The 17,345-nt window shown below is 50.4% G+C and overlaps 1 protein-coding gene across 1 annotated transcript; it reads right to left on the bottom strand.

Annotated features, from left to right (window-relative positions):
- Positions 1-2,097: 2,097 nt before the first annotated feature.
- LOC109786382 (respiratory burst oxidase homolog protein B-like) lies at positions 2,098-5,524 on the bottom strand. Its single transcript, XM_020344954.4, has one exon. The coding sequence runs from the start codon at positions 5,102-5,104 to the stop codon at positions 2,351-2,353; it is 2,754 nt and encodes a 917-aa protein (XP_020200543.1). The 5' UTR covers positions 5,105-5,524; the 3' UTR covers positions 2,098-2,350.
- Positions 5,525-17,345: the final 11,821 nt, after the last annotated feature.

The raw sequence follows: 17,345 nt of genomic DNA, 5'->3' as shown, positions 1-17,345 counted from the left end.
GTGGAATCCATCCCCTGCACATCCCCAGATCCAGTTGTTCGGGTGAAAACCTAATGCCCAGTCGGGTTGGGTGACGGCGCCGGCATTGTCGCTTCCCCCTTTGGGGTGTCGTATTGAAGACTTAGGATCTCATTCGCACTCTCTATGTGCTACATGCTCATGGCAGTGCGGTCAGCAGACGCATGACCGACAATGTGGTGGTGTATGTCTAGTTTGACAATGATGATGATGGCCAGCAGTATAGGGTTGCGACAATGCTTTGGTTGTCGGATTTTTCTCGACGTACTCGACATGTCTCTTTTGGGTCTCGCCCTGTCATTGCTTTGTAGGAGCTGCCATTGAGGTGCCTAGGTGGTGACCATGATTGGTGGCTAGTGGTCTTCAAGGAGGTGTTGGTAAGGGCCAACTCTTCCCATTTCTCCTGTGTTTTGGTTGTCTTCATAGTCGGAGTTGTCTGGGCACCTGACTTGTATCGGTGGGTGACTATTTGGCATGGACCGACATGGATTCCGGCGTTTGCGACAACGAGGACTTTGTTGGTGTAAGTCGATGGCAAAGTCGAAGTCGCTAGCTCATGGAGGAGTGCTGACGATGACGCTTGGTGACGACCTCGCCTTTGTTTTTCTTTTGTGCAGTGTTGTTGTGTCTTTAGATGGATGGCCAGATTGACCATTGGTGCTTTGTGTGGACTGTTGTAATGGTTTTTGTCCGGTCTTCTGTTAATTAATCAAACAACCCTCTTCTTTCCTAATGTCAAAATCCTAGGGGCCAACATAAAAAACCCGCTACATAGCTATGCACGTGGAATAAGGCCCATACTTTCTCGAAAGTCTCTCCGAAGTTTAGCATTTTTGTTCGTTGTGTGTACATACATCAGGGCTAGTACTAATTTTTAAAGGGAATACCTGTACAAAGGGCATTTGGATTATTCTTGGAGGTAAAAAAAAAAGATGATGAAATGGTTTACCCAACTTATCGCAATCAAGAATCAACCAATATCTACTTTGATGTATGTACTAAATTGACACAATTTTCTTGCAAAAAGAAAAACTTCTCGTGACTGGGGGCTGGTGCAAAAACTAAAAAAATTCTCCTTGTGGAACTCAAATTAGTTGCTCGTCTTCCTCGAGAAATCTCGTGCAAGCTGCCACACCTCCTTGATCAGCACCAACGCGCTGCCAGGTGTGCTTGAGGGTTGATGTCCTTGTAGACGTCGCGCGAGATTGGACGAGCGAAATGGGTCTTCGTGCGGTCGATGGCGTGCTTGGAGGGCTTGAGGGATTGAAGAATGGCGACGAGCGCCGACCGGGCGACCCCTTCCTCATAGATGCTAGTGCAGTAGTTATGGAGCTCGATGATGCCCTTCTTGTCACTCTCGGCCACCTTATCCATGACGCCGCGGAACTAGTTGAAGGAGCCTTCCTCCCTCGTCACCTAGTAGAAGTAGGTTGTGCCTCGCCTGAAGCACCATGCCCCTGCTGACCGGCATGGACCCGCGCCTTTGCCGCCGCACGAGGTTAGAAGGAAGCCCCGCCACCACCGACGCGGGCCAGGCTGCGCCTGACGGCGCCTTTTGGTGGTGACGAGGAGGAGGGAGGGGAGCGGGGGCGACCGGGTTCGGAGCTCGCGGGAGCGACGGGCGCAAGAGGGTAAGGTTCGTCTGCCCTGCTCCTAACTCCTGAGCGGCAACAACCGAATTATGCCACTAAGTACTTGAACTGCCAAGACATCTTACATTAGTGAATAGAGATCGATGTGGTATTTCTCTAAGCACCTTGCATTATAAGAGGCCTAAGATGGCTCGTAAGTATATGATTTTTTATGAAGAGCATCGGTTGTGGTGACATACACACCATAAGTCTCTAGGAAGTTTAGCATTTTTTCCCTTTTTGGACCAGACTATACATTTGGTTTTTTGGGGGATAATTCAATTTTCCAACCATTAGATTAAGATTTAACGGTCATCCTTCTTTCTTCTTCCTCTAGCTTTTCTTTCGCCTCCAACCAATTTCTCCTCTCACAAGATCAACTTATTCAAATTGCAAATTCAGTCTACTTACATGTGACTATTGTGTTTTTGTTAGTTGTATGTGTACATACACCTGAAGTGCTAATTGTATTTTTTTAGAAGGGAATAATATCTGTACAAGGGGGCATTGGATATTATTCTTCTATAGGCAAAAAAATCGATGTAACTCTTGACCCAGCTTGTGAAAATCAACCAACACCTACTTCCATCTATAGAACTGGGTATGTACTGAATTAACAGACTTTTTCCTCGCGAAAAGAGAAACTTGTTTCTTTTCTAAAAAAAAAGGAGGAACTTCTTGTGACTGGGCTGGCTGCAAAGTTAGAAATTCTCCTTGTGGAACTCGAATTTGGTGCTCGTCTTCCTCGAGAAATCTTGGGCAAGCTGGCGCAGCTCCTTGATCAGCACCGGCGCGCCGCAGTAGAACACTCCGACGCGCTGCCCGGCGTGCTTGAGGGCGATGTCCTTGTAGACTTTGCGCCAGTTGGGCCGGGCGAAGTGGGTCTTGACGCGGGTGCCGGAGACGACGTCGACGCCGTGCTTGGCGTGGTTGAGGGACTGGAGCATGGCGATGAGCGCCGACCGGGCGTCCCCCTCCTCGTAGACGCTGGTGCAGTAGTTATGGAGCTCGATGATGCCCTTCTTGTCGCTCTCGGCCACCTCGTCCATGACGCCGCGGAACCAGTCGAAGGAGCCTTCCTCCCGCGTCACCCAGTAGAAGTAGGCGCGCCGCGTCCGGAACGACGCCGCCGACACGCTCCTGTCGCTGGGGCTGCCGGACTCGATGTCGCCGTCGAGCCGCTTCATGTTGTTGATGATGTCCTTGATGATGGAGATCATGGGCGTGGCCCCGATGCCCAGCCCCACCAGCAGCACCACGTCGTACTGCTTGTAGTCCTGCGCCGGCGCGCCGTACGGCCCGTCGATCAGCACCGTGGGGAAGCTGCTCGGGCTGGGCATGGCGCCGCCGTCACCGGCGTACTCTGCCCGGAGCAGCCCGCTCTTCCCGTCCGTCGGCGGCCGGCAAACCTTCTCGAAGACGCTCTTGAGCTCCCGGGTCCAGTCGCCGAGCGTCCTGATGTGGACGCTGATGTAGTCGTCGTGCGGCGCCGACGTGATGGAGAAGGGGTGCCACTGGAACGGCGAGACGGCGGCGCAGTTGACGAAGATGTACTGCCCGCTCTTGCACCTGAACCCCTGCGGCTTGGAGAAGCGCAGCGACAGCACGTTGCCGGGGTACACGGCCACCTTGAGTATCTTCACCGGCCGCACGCTGGACCGGAGCGCCCGCGCCAGCCGCTCGCACGCGTACAGGACCATCGGCGCCGCCAGGTACATCCACGTCGACTTCTTCTGCCACTTCTTGGTGAGGTAGAGGAAGTGGCCGTGGACGATGAGCAGCGCGTAGACGATGATGAAGAGGTGGTGGGTGTACCAGAAGGCGTTGAACCCGGTGAGCCGGCTGAGCGGCCCCGGGAGGCGGACCCTGCCGCGGCGGAACCAGGGCGTGGCGAGCGTGAAGGCGACGGCCATGAGCGCCAGCATGACCAGCCCCGTCCACCCCTCCGTGCCCTTGACGAACCACCAGTAGTTGGGCGGCTTGACGTCGCCGAAGAAGGGCTTCATCGGCTCGTACTCCTCCTCGGTGGCGTGCAGCAGCCGCGGGAAGTCGCACGCCAAATGGGAGATGATGTGCATCCCGGCGCCGACGGTGATTCCCGCGGCGATCACCTTGTGGAAGTTGAGGTTGTCGTCGAACGGCACGACCCGCCCCGCGGCGGTGCGGTTGCGGAGCCACGTGATGGTGTTGCGGCACACGGGGAGGAGGACGAGCGCCATGTTGAACTTGAGCGTCTCGGCGCCGCCCTTGGCGACGCACACGCAGTAGCCCATCACCTCGAACACGGCGCGCCGCCGGTACTGCACGAACTTCCAGGCGAAGAGGCCGGCGCAGATGGAGAACCACAGGATGATCACCCAGCAACGGCGCCAGTTGTCCTCCAGGAAGTAGCTGGCGCGGCGGTACCACCGGCGGAGCGGGTTGGGCTCCGTCGTCGGCTTGAGGTGCTGGCTCAGCATCTGGCTGAGGTTACGGCTGCTGGTCGTCCCGCTCCCGCCCCGCGTCGGCTGGGTCGGCGGCGCCTGCAGCAGCAGCGTCTCCAGGTTGGACAGCTCGATGTAGCCGAGGTTGTCGGGGTCGAGCTCCTCCATGATGAGCCGGGCGTACTCCTCTGTCCGCTCCGTGATCTTCTTGAGGTCGTTGGCGGCGGCGCTGAGCCCGATAATCTGCCCGACCTCCGCCTCGGTGATCCTGCCGTCGGCGTCCTTGTCCACCATGTCGAAGAAGGTCTGCAGGCGGCTGTCGAAGCTGGTGTCGGAGATCTGGTCCCAGAACTCGAGCAGCTCCGCCTTGCTGATGCTGTCCCCGGAGATGTCCCGGCGCCTGGCGAGCGCGTCGAAGAGCTCGCCGGCGAAGGCGAGCTCCTTCATCCCGATGCACTTGCCGAACTTGGAGCGGTGGAGGAGGCCGCCGTTCTCGGCGAGCTCGTCGAAGCGCTTCTCGACGGCGGGCCAGCCATCGGGCCGGCTGATGAACTTGAGCCCCTTGAGCGCGTGCGCGGCGGCGGACTTGGACCGGTCGATGCGGCTGGGGCGGCGCTTGACGGACGCGATTTTTCGGAGCTCCTGCGATACCTGCTTGATCCTTGTCGACGCGTTCCGGAGCACGCCGCCGCCATGGGGGCCCCTGCCGCCGTACGAGGAGGAGCGCGTCTCCAGCGCCCGCGCCAGCAGCGTGACGTCCGGGTCCTCCTCGCCGCCGGCCGCCGGCTTGACGCTGTGCACCGCCACGGAGTCGTCCCGCACGTCGAGGGTGACCTCCACGTAGTCGTTGTCGTCGTCGTCGGCCTGGTGGTGGTTCCCGCGGCGCAGCGGCGCGGACACGGAGTCCGCGAACCGCGCGCTCTTCCGCGTGGCGGAGCGCTTCCCCACCAGCGGCCCGCTGTGCGGCACGACCCTCTCGCCGCCCGCCTCCACGATGTCCCCCGCCCCGCCGCCGCCCCCGTGGTTATGCATGGCCGGCCGCCGGCTCCAGCTAGAGCTCGCCTGCCCCCAGCAAAGTCAACCGGCCAACAGAAGCGTCCAAGATGGGCAGCCAGAGCGCGCCGCGGAGGCTTCGTCTTGATTAGACTCACGTAGTAGGTGGTGGAGGAGGAGATGCTGATGAGATCACGTACCGGAGCGAGCGCCAAGTTAACAGTTCAATGCTGCTCGTCGTAATATAGCAGGTAGCCGGGAGAGAGGGACTGTTTCAGCGTGGCGCAAAGTCTCATCAAATTTATGTCGAAAAATTGAAGTCTGGTGAAATTCTCCGGCGACCCTTTCAGCCAGGCAACTCACCCCCTCACCTACTGCGACCTACGCAGGCGGCGTGCCCTGCTGGTCAGAACAAACAAAAGGTCGCTTGACCGCGACCGCGCCGCGCTCGCTCAAACGGCCGCATGCAGATGCAGGCACGCGGTTTACGTACTACGCACCAGGGGCTGCAAGTTGGAACAAGTCTCTAATTGCTGCTTAGCATTTATTGAGCATGAACGACGCCTGCGACGAGAATGGATTCCCTTTTTGGCGCATATATACAACGACAGCAGCGCTGAAAACTCTTATCTTACTCAAAATGAAAGAAATCCGTGCACGCAATCGTGAAACTTTTAGTTTGCAGAAAATAATTAACGTTCAGTAGGTGTAGCAAAAGGAAAACAATGGTTCAAGTTGTTAGAAACACACCCCTTCTAGAAAAAAAGAGTCGTTACTAAGGTTTTGAATTCGGAAAGAAAAGAAAAGAAAAGCTCGTGGAGCACTGAATTTTCAGCTACCGAGGTAACCAGAAAATACCCGGAGGTTACCAAGCGATTTCTTTTTTGAATGAACTTTTGACTCGCACAAAATCACTTAAAATTCAAAAATATCAACAACAGAAAGTTGCCTTCTAATGCGATTTCTCGTGGGGTATCAAAGATTCGTGGTCATCGGGCGATAACCGAATTTTCCGCTCGGTAACCAAATCATTGGTTAGCCAATCTCCAACGCCTACCATCAAACCACCCGCAACCGTCCGAACCGCGCGGTCCGAACGTGTTGTGTCCTCAAACGTGAGCCTGTATACGTCCGTTGAGTGGTCCGGACGAACTTTTTTCCGTAAAATGGAGACAAACTAGGCGGAGGTTAATGGGAGTCCGGACAGCAACCACACATAACTCCGACACCCCCAGCCAACTAAATCCTCCCTCCCGGTTCCATTTTTTTCCAATCTATCCCTTCTCCCCCTTGCTCTGCATCCCCACCCTCCTTCTCTGCCGCCGTCGTTGTACCTCTCCCGTCGGCACGGAGGCATTGTCAGACCTCCGCAACCAGTACCGATGTGCCCACTCGCCTTTTATGACACTTGTCTACAGGCAGGAACAACCCCACCCGCCCGAGTTGAATTCGTCCATGGTGATCACCACACCCGGTAGGTGTTCGGTCAAATGACATTGAGCTTATTTTGAACGTCAAGTCATTTTTTAGAGTACGAAGGATGGCGGGATACGCGACCATGGAGGATGAGTTGTGTGCGATGCACGGTTCAACGTATCCGCAGGTTTCGTAGACAAGAGCAAGGGGGGACCTTCTGGCAGCAAGTGCATGAATCATTTCACGCACGAAAGCACATTGTGCCCTATGACATGCACATCATCGAACAACGTAATGTGAGGTCATTGTCATATCGATAGTACGCCATCCAGACCTCTGTCACCAAGTTTTGTGGCGTGGTTGATATGTTGGAGGCAAGGTAGCCATTGCGCGCGACTGAGGAGGAGATAGTAAGTTTTGCTTCTTCTTCCTTAACTTGTTGATTGATTGATTGATTCATTCATTCATTCAATGTTGCTCTACGCATTATGTAACCCGCATGCGCTGCCGCCTGTCGTGATGTAACACATGATGGAGGGACGGCCATTTATGCACATGCACTGTTGGATGAAGCTGAAGGGATAGTAAGTGTGGGACGACAGGATCCGTTAATCTCGCTGAATTTGACCTATTGTTGTACTAGACTTACTTACATGCTATGTATGGATGATTTGTGTTATTTTCTATCCGAACTTTGATAAAAATTCGCCTTGTTTCCATGAATTTCACCTGATTAGCTGAAACCCGCTTTGATATGTATGCTGGCGGTATTAGATGGCCGCTTTCCTAATTAGTGTTTACGCGACAGTACTGGAGATGCCATAGGGCATCTTCAACGGCGACCCGCAAATTCCTCCCGTATTCGTCTGAGGACAAGGGGCCAGACCGCAGACACGGATGTGGGAGGCCGCCATTCAACGCTGCCCGCATACATGTCAACCCGTATTTAAACTAATCGAACGAAATTCATGCAAATCGGCCGATATTCATTAATGTTCGGATAGAAAATAGCACAAATCATTCAGACATAGCATGCAAATTAATTCTAGTACAACAATGTCTCGAATTTGACTAGAGTAGCCGGATGTGCAACAAGCTTTTTATCAATAGATCATGCCCTCCCACACATACTCCCCTTTAGCTTCATCCAACAGTGTGTGTACGTAAATGATCGTCCCTCTGTCCTGTGATATATCACGGCAACGCGTGCGAGCTACATAATATGTAGACCAACATTGAGTGAACGAATCAATCAGCAAGTTGAGCAAGAGAAAACAAAACTTACGATCTCGTCCTCTACCGCGTGCAATGACCACCTTGCCTCAAGTTGATGAACCACATAGTCTAAAAAGCATACCGGCAATACGATAACGACCTCACATTCTTGAATGATGTACCTGTCGTAGGGCGTAATGTGCTTTTATGCGTGAATGATTCATGCACTTGTTGCCAGAAGGTCTCCCTTCTGCTCCTGCGTACGAAATTCGTGGATACGGCCAACCACGCATCGCACAACAACTCATCCCGCCCCCCATGGTCGAGTAGATCGCCATTCCTCGTACTCTAGAAAACGACATAGCATTCGAAATAAGCTCAATGACAGTTGACCGAACAACTGACGAGCGTGGTGTCCGCCATTGAGGTTGTCGACAGGGGGCGGAGTGTAACTAGGTACAAACAGCTCCAGGGCAGATATCGCCGTCGGAGAGACGAGCGGGTGCGTCGGTGCTGGTTGCGGACGTCCGGTAATGCCTCTGTGGGGACCTGAGACGTACAGCAACGGCGGCGAAGGTGGAGGGTGCGGATGCAAAGTAAGGGGGAAGGGACGAAGTGTAAGGAAATTTTGCCGGGATTGGGATTGGGTAGGCCGGCGGTGTCGGAGTCCTATGTGTCTGCTGTCCGGATCCCGCAAAGCCCCCCCCCCGTTTTGTTTCCAATTTGCGAGAAAAAACATGTCTGAACAGCTCGGCAAAACGATATATATCCGCGCTGGATGACTTTGGTCCGGACGTATGCGGACGGTTTCAGGACGGCGTCGAAGATGCCCACTGATGAGGAGACATGGACGTAGCTCGTGAAAGAAAAAGAAAAACGACGACACGTGCACGCTGTCAAGCTCCCGTGCGGCGGCTTCCAGGCGCGTGCAACATGGGCCTCCAGCCGTCTGCGCGAGCAGGAGGGCAGCGCGCGCACGTGGAACATGCGTGGACTAATCTTGGCTCCGCCGGCCGGCCGGCGAGCCGATCGACGGCACGCACGCGCGTCCAGTTGCGGCTACACCAACTCCAGGCGCACATGCACGTGGCAGCAGCGGTCACCCGTTTGAGCCGGCTTCTCCGCGCGCGGCAGCCATGGGATCGACGGGGCCATGCAACCGGCCGGCCACGTTCCACGTACCTGTGCATGTCCAGCAAAAGTGACTACTCAGCCAGCAAGTCCATCGGCAGCTTCGTCCGTGCGTGCGTGCATGCATGTACGTATCCGGCAAGCACCGGCCGACGTCGCCACGTGCGAGTCCACCGACCGGACTCCATCGACACAGACGGACCCACGGCGCGACGAAGCCCACGCGGCGCACGGACGCCGTATCGGCAATGGCATCGGCATCGGCATCGGCATGGTCACCATCCACGCGGCCGCACGCACACGCCGTCGACTCGCCCAACGTCAGTGTTCACATCAACTTTATTACGGAGTACTATTAACTAACTAAACGAAAATGGTAGTGTCCATCACCCTTTTTCTAACTAAAATAATACAGTAGTCAGATATGCATGCGGTCAAGAAGGCTCAACGTGTGCTCATAGAAAACCTGGGGCTGGCCGCGCCTGATGAGCAGATCACGTCTCACAACCTGCTTAGATATGCGGCCGAAGAGAAAAATTCATCAGAGGTTACTAAATTTGTTCTAGAACCCAGTTTAGTCCATGTACTTTAATAAAAATACCTAAAATACGGTCATTAAACTCGCTAAAGGGGTTTACAGACAGTCCCTGATATGTTTTTGTGTACATATTTGGTTTAGCTGACATACAGTTGACCGGTCCAACCGCCACATGGGCGACAACGGTAAGGACAACGTGGTGAAGCGATGTGACATTTTGTAATAAAGCACTGATGGCCCCACCTGTCAGTTGAGGATGAAATTTTTGCAATAATGCCCTGATGGCCTCATCTGTTAGTTGGGGGTGAATTTTTTGCGATAAATCCCTGACGGCCCCACCTGTCAGTTGTGGATGAAAGTTTTGCAATAAAACCATGATGGCCCCACTTGTCAGTAAATTAGTTGGGGGAAGAAATATTACGGGAACTAAAACAATTCAAGCATGTCCGACTTCAAACCCACGACCTCCAGGTCGAACGAGCTAGCCACCACACCATGAACCATTTCAAGTCTTAAGTAAAAATTTACCGTATTACCCCACAACACGCACGTAAACCTAGAACTCAGGTTCCCCAAAGTCATGGACGGCGGCGACGACAACGGCTTCCCTGACGGCCTCAAGCAACTCCACGACTCCACGCGAAGATTTGTACTATTACAACCCCATGCCGGTGCTCGCTGTCGTCATCTGGTTGTGCGCCAACAGGTTATCCGCCTTGTCGTCGTGCACACCTCTGACCCGGCCAGGCCCATCGTCTGGCACTCGAACCTCTTCCACTCGCAGAGCAACGGCATGGGAAGCCCCGGATGATTGAAATAGAGCGGATGGAGCCCCGGTGGATAGTCCCAGTTGGAGATGTTGACGCTGAGGTTGTTGACGAGCGCCACCAATGTTGAAGTTGACATTGTTGACGTCTTTGCACTCATTTTTACCCGTGTTTAAACCGGGTAATCCCATATTTTATGAGATAATCACTTCAATTTGATGACTAATGACTATTGAATGCAAATATTGCAAATCTCTTTGTTTATTTTGTTCCTTGCAGGAATGGGCTATTTAGGTGCTTAATCAAGTCATAAATGGAAGATAATGGGCGCGGTGATCCACCCCGATTAACTAGAGGCGAAGAACTGCACCCAGAAGAGAAGACGATGTCTAGTATGACCGTGCGCGCTCGTACCAGCGGTCATACCGGGTGCCGTGAAATCATATGTGACGATTTCTGTGAAGGCAGCGAGGGCCAACTCGCATCGCAGGTGCCCCGAGACCCTATATTCCGCTCGTCTGTAGCATATAAAGGAGAGAAATCCCCTTCGACGAAAGAGTCGCTCATCCATCAAGTCAACCCTTCATAACCGTCGCCACCATTCCCATCTACAACAGCCACCACACCATCTACAACAGCCATTCTCCATCTCCATACCCACTACACTTGTAATCAAGAGAACATCACATTCTGCAAGCATTGGAAGACTATAATCATTCATCATCGAGTATCAATTTCTACAATGTCTGGTGTTTCTGATTCATCTATGATGTGTGAGTGGTCCTCTCGGACTAAGGTCTGAGGCCTAGCCTCGCAACCCCATGTATGTGCACTAAGCGATTGTTGGTTTACTTTAACATTAACGTTATTCGATGTGCTTTCACGATTGTTTTTATCTCTTGTCTCTATCTTGATCTAAGTTCTCGCAGGTCACCAAGATACCGAGGATCTATTAACGAGAGGTTAAGTGCGTAGAGGAGCAGAAGGCTATACCGAACGTTGGTGACAGTAAGATTAGTACGGTAGCTAGAACCTATTCTTTGGGGGTACATAAGGTGCAATCATTAAACACCCAATGAGTTGGTCTGGTTTGTTGCTTAGTAACTGATGTAACCTCGCAAGATGGTAGGGCCTTTGTTGCACAATAGAACCTCGACGCGGCGGCAATCAGTCGTGGGGTTATTTGGATGCATCTCCCATAAGTAACATGTTGACAACAGGTAAGTAAATGTGTTTAATTACCAGTACCATGTTGAGTATATAGATAGGATCTCGAGCGCAAGCACACGACTGCAGGTAAAACCTTTAGCCCTAGCCCATTTCTTGATTATAGTTTCTTCCGTTAAAGTCCGATAAACTGGAACACTTGTAGTAAACAATTCTTGCAGAAATCAACTCTCCAAGGCATGACTTCTCCTGGGTTTGATAACCTAGGGCTACTCTAGGTAAATTTAGAACTATCTACATTCAAAATCAGATCAAAGGTAATCACTGAGGCACTAGGATTCCCCTCCCCACCACTGACCACCGGAACGGCAGGCAGAGGGAAGGAGAATCCACAGGCTAGCCAACGGAGATCTTGAGGAGGAAGGCTTTGTCCTAGTCGCCTTGCGAGATGGGAAAGAAAGATGTAGCAGAATAAAGTTAGAAATGTGGGATGGTTCTTGGTTGAACCATGTGTCTTGTCTTGTATTTAGCTAGCATTTGGTTGGCATTTTTTATGGGGATACATGAAGATGTTGGTTTAGATAAGAAAACAATATGTTTTCTTTGTTCAAAGTATTAAGTACCTGTTGGGAAACGTAGCATGCAATTTCAAAAAAAAAATCCTATGCTCACGCAAATCTATCTAGGAGATGCATAGCAATGAGAGGGGGAGAGTGTGTACACGTACCCTCGTAGACCGAAAGCGGAAGCGTTTGACAACGCGGTTGATGTAGTCGAACTTCTTCTCGTTCCGACCGATCAAGCACCGAACGTACGGCACCTCCGAGTTCTGCACACGTTCAGCTCGATGACGTCCCTCGAACTCTTGATCCAGCAAAGTGTCGAGGGAGAGTTCCGTCAGCATGACGGTGTGCTGACAGTGATGGTGAAGTGATCCGCGCAGGGCTTCGCCTAAGCACTATGAAGATATGACCGGAGGCGTGAACTGTGGAGGTGGGCGCCGCACACGGCTAACAATTGTTGGTGTGTGTTCTAGCGGTGCCCCCCCCATATATATATATATATATAGGTTGAAGGGGAGGAGAGCCAGCCAAGGGGCGCCCCAAGTAGGAGGAATCCTACTTGGGCGCCTCCCCAATTCGGCCTCCCTCCCTTCCATAAGTTCCAGAGGGGGAAGGGAGGAGGGAGGAGGGAAGGAAGGGGGAGGTCGAATCCCTCCCCTTCCTTTCTCTCTTCCCCTCTTTCCTTCCCCTCCAGGTTCGGCCAATATGCAGGGCACAGCAGCTCATGCTGGTTGCTGCGCTTGCCCTCTTGGCCCATTTGGCCCATATCTTTGCCGGGGGTGCCCGAAACCCCTTCCGGTGACCCGATACGTACCTGGTACTCTCCAGAACACTTCCGGTGTCCGAATACTATCGTCCTATATATCAATCATTACCTCTCGAATGTTTCGAGGATCCTCATCGTGTCCGTGATCTCATCGGGGACTCCGAACAACATTCGGTCACCAAATCACATAACTCATATAATACAAAATCGTCATCGAACGTTAAGCGTGCGGACCCTACGGGTTCGAGAACTATGTAGACATGACCGAGACACCTCTCCGGTAAATAACCAACAACGGAACCTGGGTGCTCATATTGGTTCCCACATATTCTACGAAGATCTTTATCGTTCGTACCGTAATGACAACATACGTTATTCCCTTTGTCATCGGTATGTTACTTGCCCGAGATTTGATCGTCGGTATCTTCATACCTAGTTCAATCTCGTTACCGGCAAGTCTCTTTACTCGTTCCGTAATACATCATCCCGCAACTAACTCATTAGTCACATTGCTTGCAAGGCTTGTTATGATGTGCATTACCGAGACGGCCCAGAGATACCTCTCCGATACTCGGAGTGAAAAATCCTAATCTCAATCTATGCCAACCCAACAAACATCTTCGGAGATACCTGTAGAGCATCTTTATAATCATTGATACATCCATTTTGCATCATGTTTTCTTACTGTTATTTAAGATGTTTTTATCCATAATAATGCTTTTTGGAGTAATTCTAATGCCTTTTCTCTCATAATTTGCAAGGTACACACCAAGGGGGAGAATTCCGACAGCTGGAAATCTGGACCTGGAAAAGCTATGTCAGGCTACCTATTCTGCACAACTCCAAACAAGCTGAAACTTCATGGAGATTTTTATGGAATATTTAAGGAATATTGGAGCAAATAACCACCAGAGGGGGCCCACCAGGTGGGCACAACCCACCTGGGCACGCCAGGGAGCCCAAGCGCGCCCTGGTGGGTTGTGCTCACCCAGGCCCACCTCTGGTGCCCATCTTCTGGTATATAGGTCATTTTGACCTAGAAAAAATAACGAGAGGACTTACGGGACGGAGCGCCGCCGTCTCGAGGTGGAACTTGGGCAGGAGCACTTTTGCCCTCCGGCGGAGCGATTCCGTCGGGGGAACTTCCCTCCCGGAGGGGGAAATCATCGTCATCATCATCACCAACAACTCTCCCATCTTGGGGAAGGCAATCTCCATCAACATCTTCAACAGCACCATCTCATCTCAAACCCTAGTTCATCTCTTGTGTTCAGTGTTGTTACCGGAACTATAGATTGGTGCTTGTGGGTGACTAGTAGTGTTGATTGCATCTTGTAGTTGATTACTATATGGTTTATTTGGTGGAAGATTATATGTTCAGATCCATTATGCTATTTAATACTCCTCTGATCACGAGCATGATTATTATTTGTGAGTAGTTACTTTTGTTCTTGAGGTCACGGGAGAAATCATGTTGCAAGTAATCATGTGAATTTGATATGTGTTCGATATTTTGATAGTATGTATGTTGTGATTCCCTTAGTGGTGTCTTGTGACGTCGACTACATGACACTTCACAATATTTGGGCCTAAGGGAATGCATTGTGGAGTAGCAATTAGATGGTGGGTTGCGAGAGTGATAGAAGCTTAAACCCCAGTTTATGCGCTATTCCGTAAGGGACCGATTGGATCCAAAAGTTTAATGCTATGGTTAGAATTTATTCTTAATACTTTTCTCGTAGTTGCAGATGCTTGCGGGAGGGTTAATCATAAGTAGGAGGTTTGTTCAAGTAAGAACAACACCTAAGCACCGGTCCACCCACATATCAAATTATCAAAGTAACGAACATGAATTAAACCAACATGATGAAAGTGACTAGATGAAATTCCCGTGTGCCCTCAAGAACACTTTGCTTATCATAAGAGACCGTTTTGGCCTATCCTTTGCCTCAAAAGGATTGGGCTACCTTGCTGCACTTTTGTTACTACTATCGTTACTTGCTCGTTACAAATTATCTTGCTATCAAACTACTCTGCTACTTACAATTTCAGCACTTGCAGACATTACCTTACTGAAAACTACTTGTCATTTCCTTCTGCTCCTCGTTGGGTTTGACACTCTTGCTTATCGAAAAGAGCTACAATTGATCCCCTATACTTGTGGGTCATCAATCACCCAGTTACGTTGTGACGTTTGATAGCACACAAGGTATTCCTCCGGTATCCGGGAGTTGGATAATCTCATAGTCAAAGGAATATGTATATGACATGAAGAAAGCAATAGCAATAAAACTGAACGATCAATATGCTAAGCTAACGGATGGGTCTTGTCCATCCCGTTCATCAAATGACAGCACATGTCTATGGTTAGGAAACTTAACCATCTTTGATTAACGAGCTAGTCTAGTAGAGGCTTACTAAGGACACGGTGTTTTGTCTATGTATCCACGCATGTATCAAGTTTCCGGTTAATACAATTCTAGCATGAATAATAAACATTTATCATGATATAAGGAAATATAAAATAACAACTTTATTATTGCCTCTAGGGCATATTTCCTTTAGTCTCCCACTTGCACTAGAGTCAATAATCTAGTTCATATCGCCATGTGAATAACATCTATAGTTCACATCGCCATGTGATTAACACCTATAGTACACATCGCCCTGTGACCAACACCCAAAGGGCTTACTAGAGTCAATAATCTAGTTCACTTCGTCATGTGATTAACACCCAAAGAGTAATAAGATGTGATCATGTTTTGCTTGTGAGAGAAGTTTAGTCAATGGGTCTGCCACATTCAGACCCGTATATATTTTGCAAATTTCTATGTCTACAATGCTCTACATGGAGCTACTCTATCTAATTGCTCCCACTTTCAATATGTATCCAGATCGAGACTCAGAGTCATCCAGATCGGTGTCAAAGATTGCATCGACGTAACTCTTTACGACGAACTCTTTATCACCTCCATAACCGAGAAATTTCCTTAGTCCTCTAAGGATAATTTTGACTGCTATCCAGTGATCTACTCCTGGATCACTATTGTACCCCCTTGCTGTTCCCCCTTTCCAAACTCATGGCAAAGTACACAATAGGTCTGGTACACAACATGGCATACTTTATAGAACATATGGCTGAGGCATAGGGAATGACTTTCATTCTCTCTATCTTATGCCGTGGTCGGGCTTTTGTGAAGGAAATATGCCCTAGAGGCAATAATAAAGTTGTTATTTATATTTCCTTATATCATGATAAATGTTTATTATTCATGCTAGAATTGTATTAGACATGTGTTTCCTAACCATAGACATGTGTTGTCATTTGATGAACGGGATCACATCATTAGAGAATGATGTGATGGACAAGACCCATCCGTTAGCTTAGCATAATGATCGTTAAGTTTTATTGCTATTGCTTTCTTCATGACTTATACATATTCCTCTGACTATGAAATTATGCAACTCCCGAATACCGGAGGAACACCTTGTGTGCTATCAAACATCACAACGTAACTGGGTGATTATAAAGATGCTCTACAAGTGTCTCCGAAGGTGTTTGTCGGGTTGGCATAGATCAAGATTAGGATTTGTCACTCCGAGTATCGTAGAGGTATCTCTGGGCCCTCTCAGTAATGCACATCACTATAAGCATTGCAAGCAATGTGACTAATGAGTTAGTTACGGGATGATGCATTACATAACGAGTAAAGAGACTTGCCGGTAACGACATTGAACTAGGGCGCCACCCTGCGGGATCCCCTCTCTTTCTCCCCTATGGCCCATGAAGGCCCATTACTTCCCCGGGGGGTTCCGGTAACCCCTCGGTACCCTGATAAATATCTGAAACGTCCCGAAACCATTCCGGTGTCCGAATACCTTCGTCCAATATATCGGTCTTTACCTCTCAACTATTTCGAGACTCCTCGTCATGTCCCTGATCTCATCCGGGACTCCGAACTACCTTCGGTACATCAAAACACATAAACTCATAATACAAATCGTCACGGAACGTTAAGCGTGCGGACCCTACGGGTTCGAGAACTATGTAGACATGACCGAGACACGTCTCCGGTCAATAACCAATAGCGGAACCTGGATGCTCATATTGGCTTAGATGCCGACGATCGAATCTCGGGCAAGTAATATACCGATGACAAAGGGAATGATGTATGTTGTTTTTGCGGTTTGACCGATAAAGATCTCCGTAGAATATGTCGGAACCAATATGAGCATCCAGGTTCCGCTGTTGGTTATTGATCAGAGATGTGTCTCGGTCATGTCTACATACTTCTCGAACCCGTAGGGTCCGCACGCTTAACGTTCGATGACGATTTGTATTATGAGTTATGTGTTTTGGTGACCGAAGGTTGTTCGGAGTCCCGGATGAGATCTCAGACATGACGAGGAGTCTCGAAATGGTCAAGAGGTAAATATTGATATATTGGACGATAGTACTTGGACAACGGAATGGTTTCGGGACATTTCGGATATTTATCGGAGTACTGAAGGGTTACCGGAACCCCCCAGGGAAGTAATGGGCCAACATGGGCCATAGGGGATAGAGAGGGGAGCCCACAAGGAGTGGCGCGCCCCCATGGGCTGTCCGAATTGGACAAGGGGAAGGGGCGCGGCCCCCCTTTCCTTTCCCCTTCTCCCTCTCCTTCCCTCCTTTCCCCTCCATGAGAAGGAAAAAATGAAGGAAATATGCCCTAGA

Source organism: Aegilops tauschii, chromosome 5 (genome assembly GCF_002575655.3).
Source record: "Aegilops tauschii subsp. strangulata cultivar AL8/78 chromosome 5, Aet v6.0, whole genome shotgun sequence".
NCBI classification, from domain to species: domain Eukaryota; kingdom Viridiplantae; phylum Streptophyta; class Magnoliopsida; order Poales; family Poaceae; genus Aegilops; species Aegilops tauschii.
Note: the sequence above shows the minus strand (reverse complement) of the source record. Positions and strands in the feature narration are given on the sequence as shown.

Excerpts from the sequence above, each read along its gene's own strand:
- LOC109786382 (XM_020344954.4), bottom strand. The coding sequence starts at position 5,104 with ATGCATAACCACGGGGGCGGCGGCGGGGCGGGGGACATCGTGGAGGCG.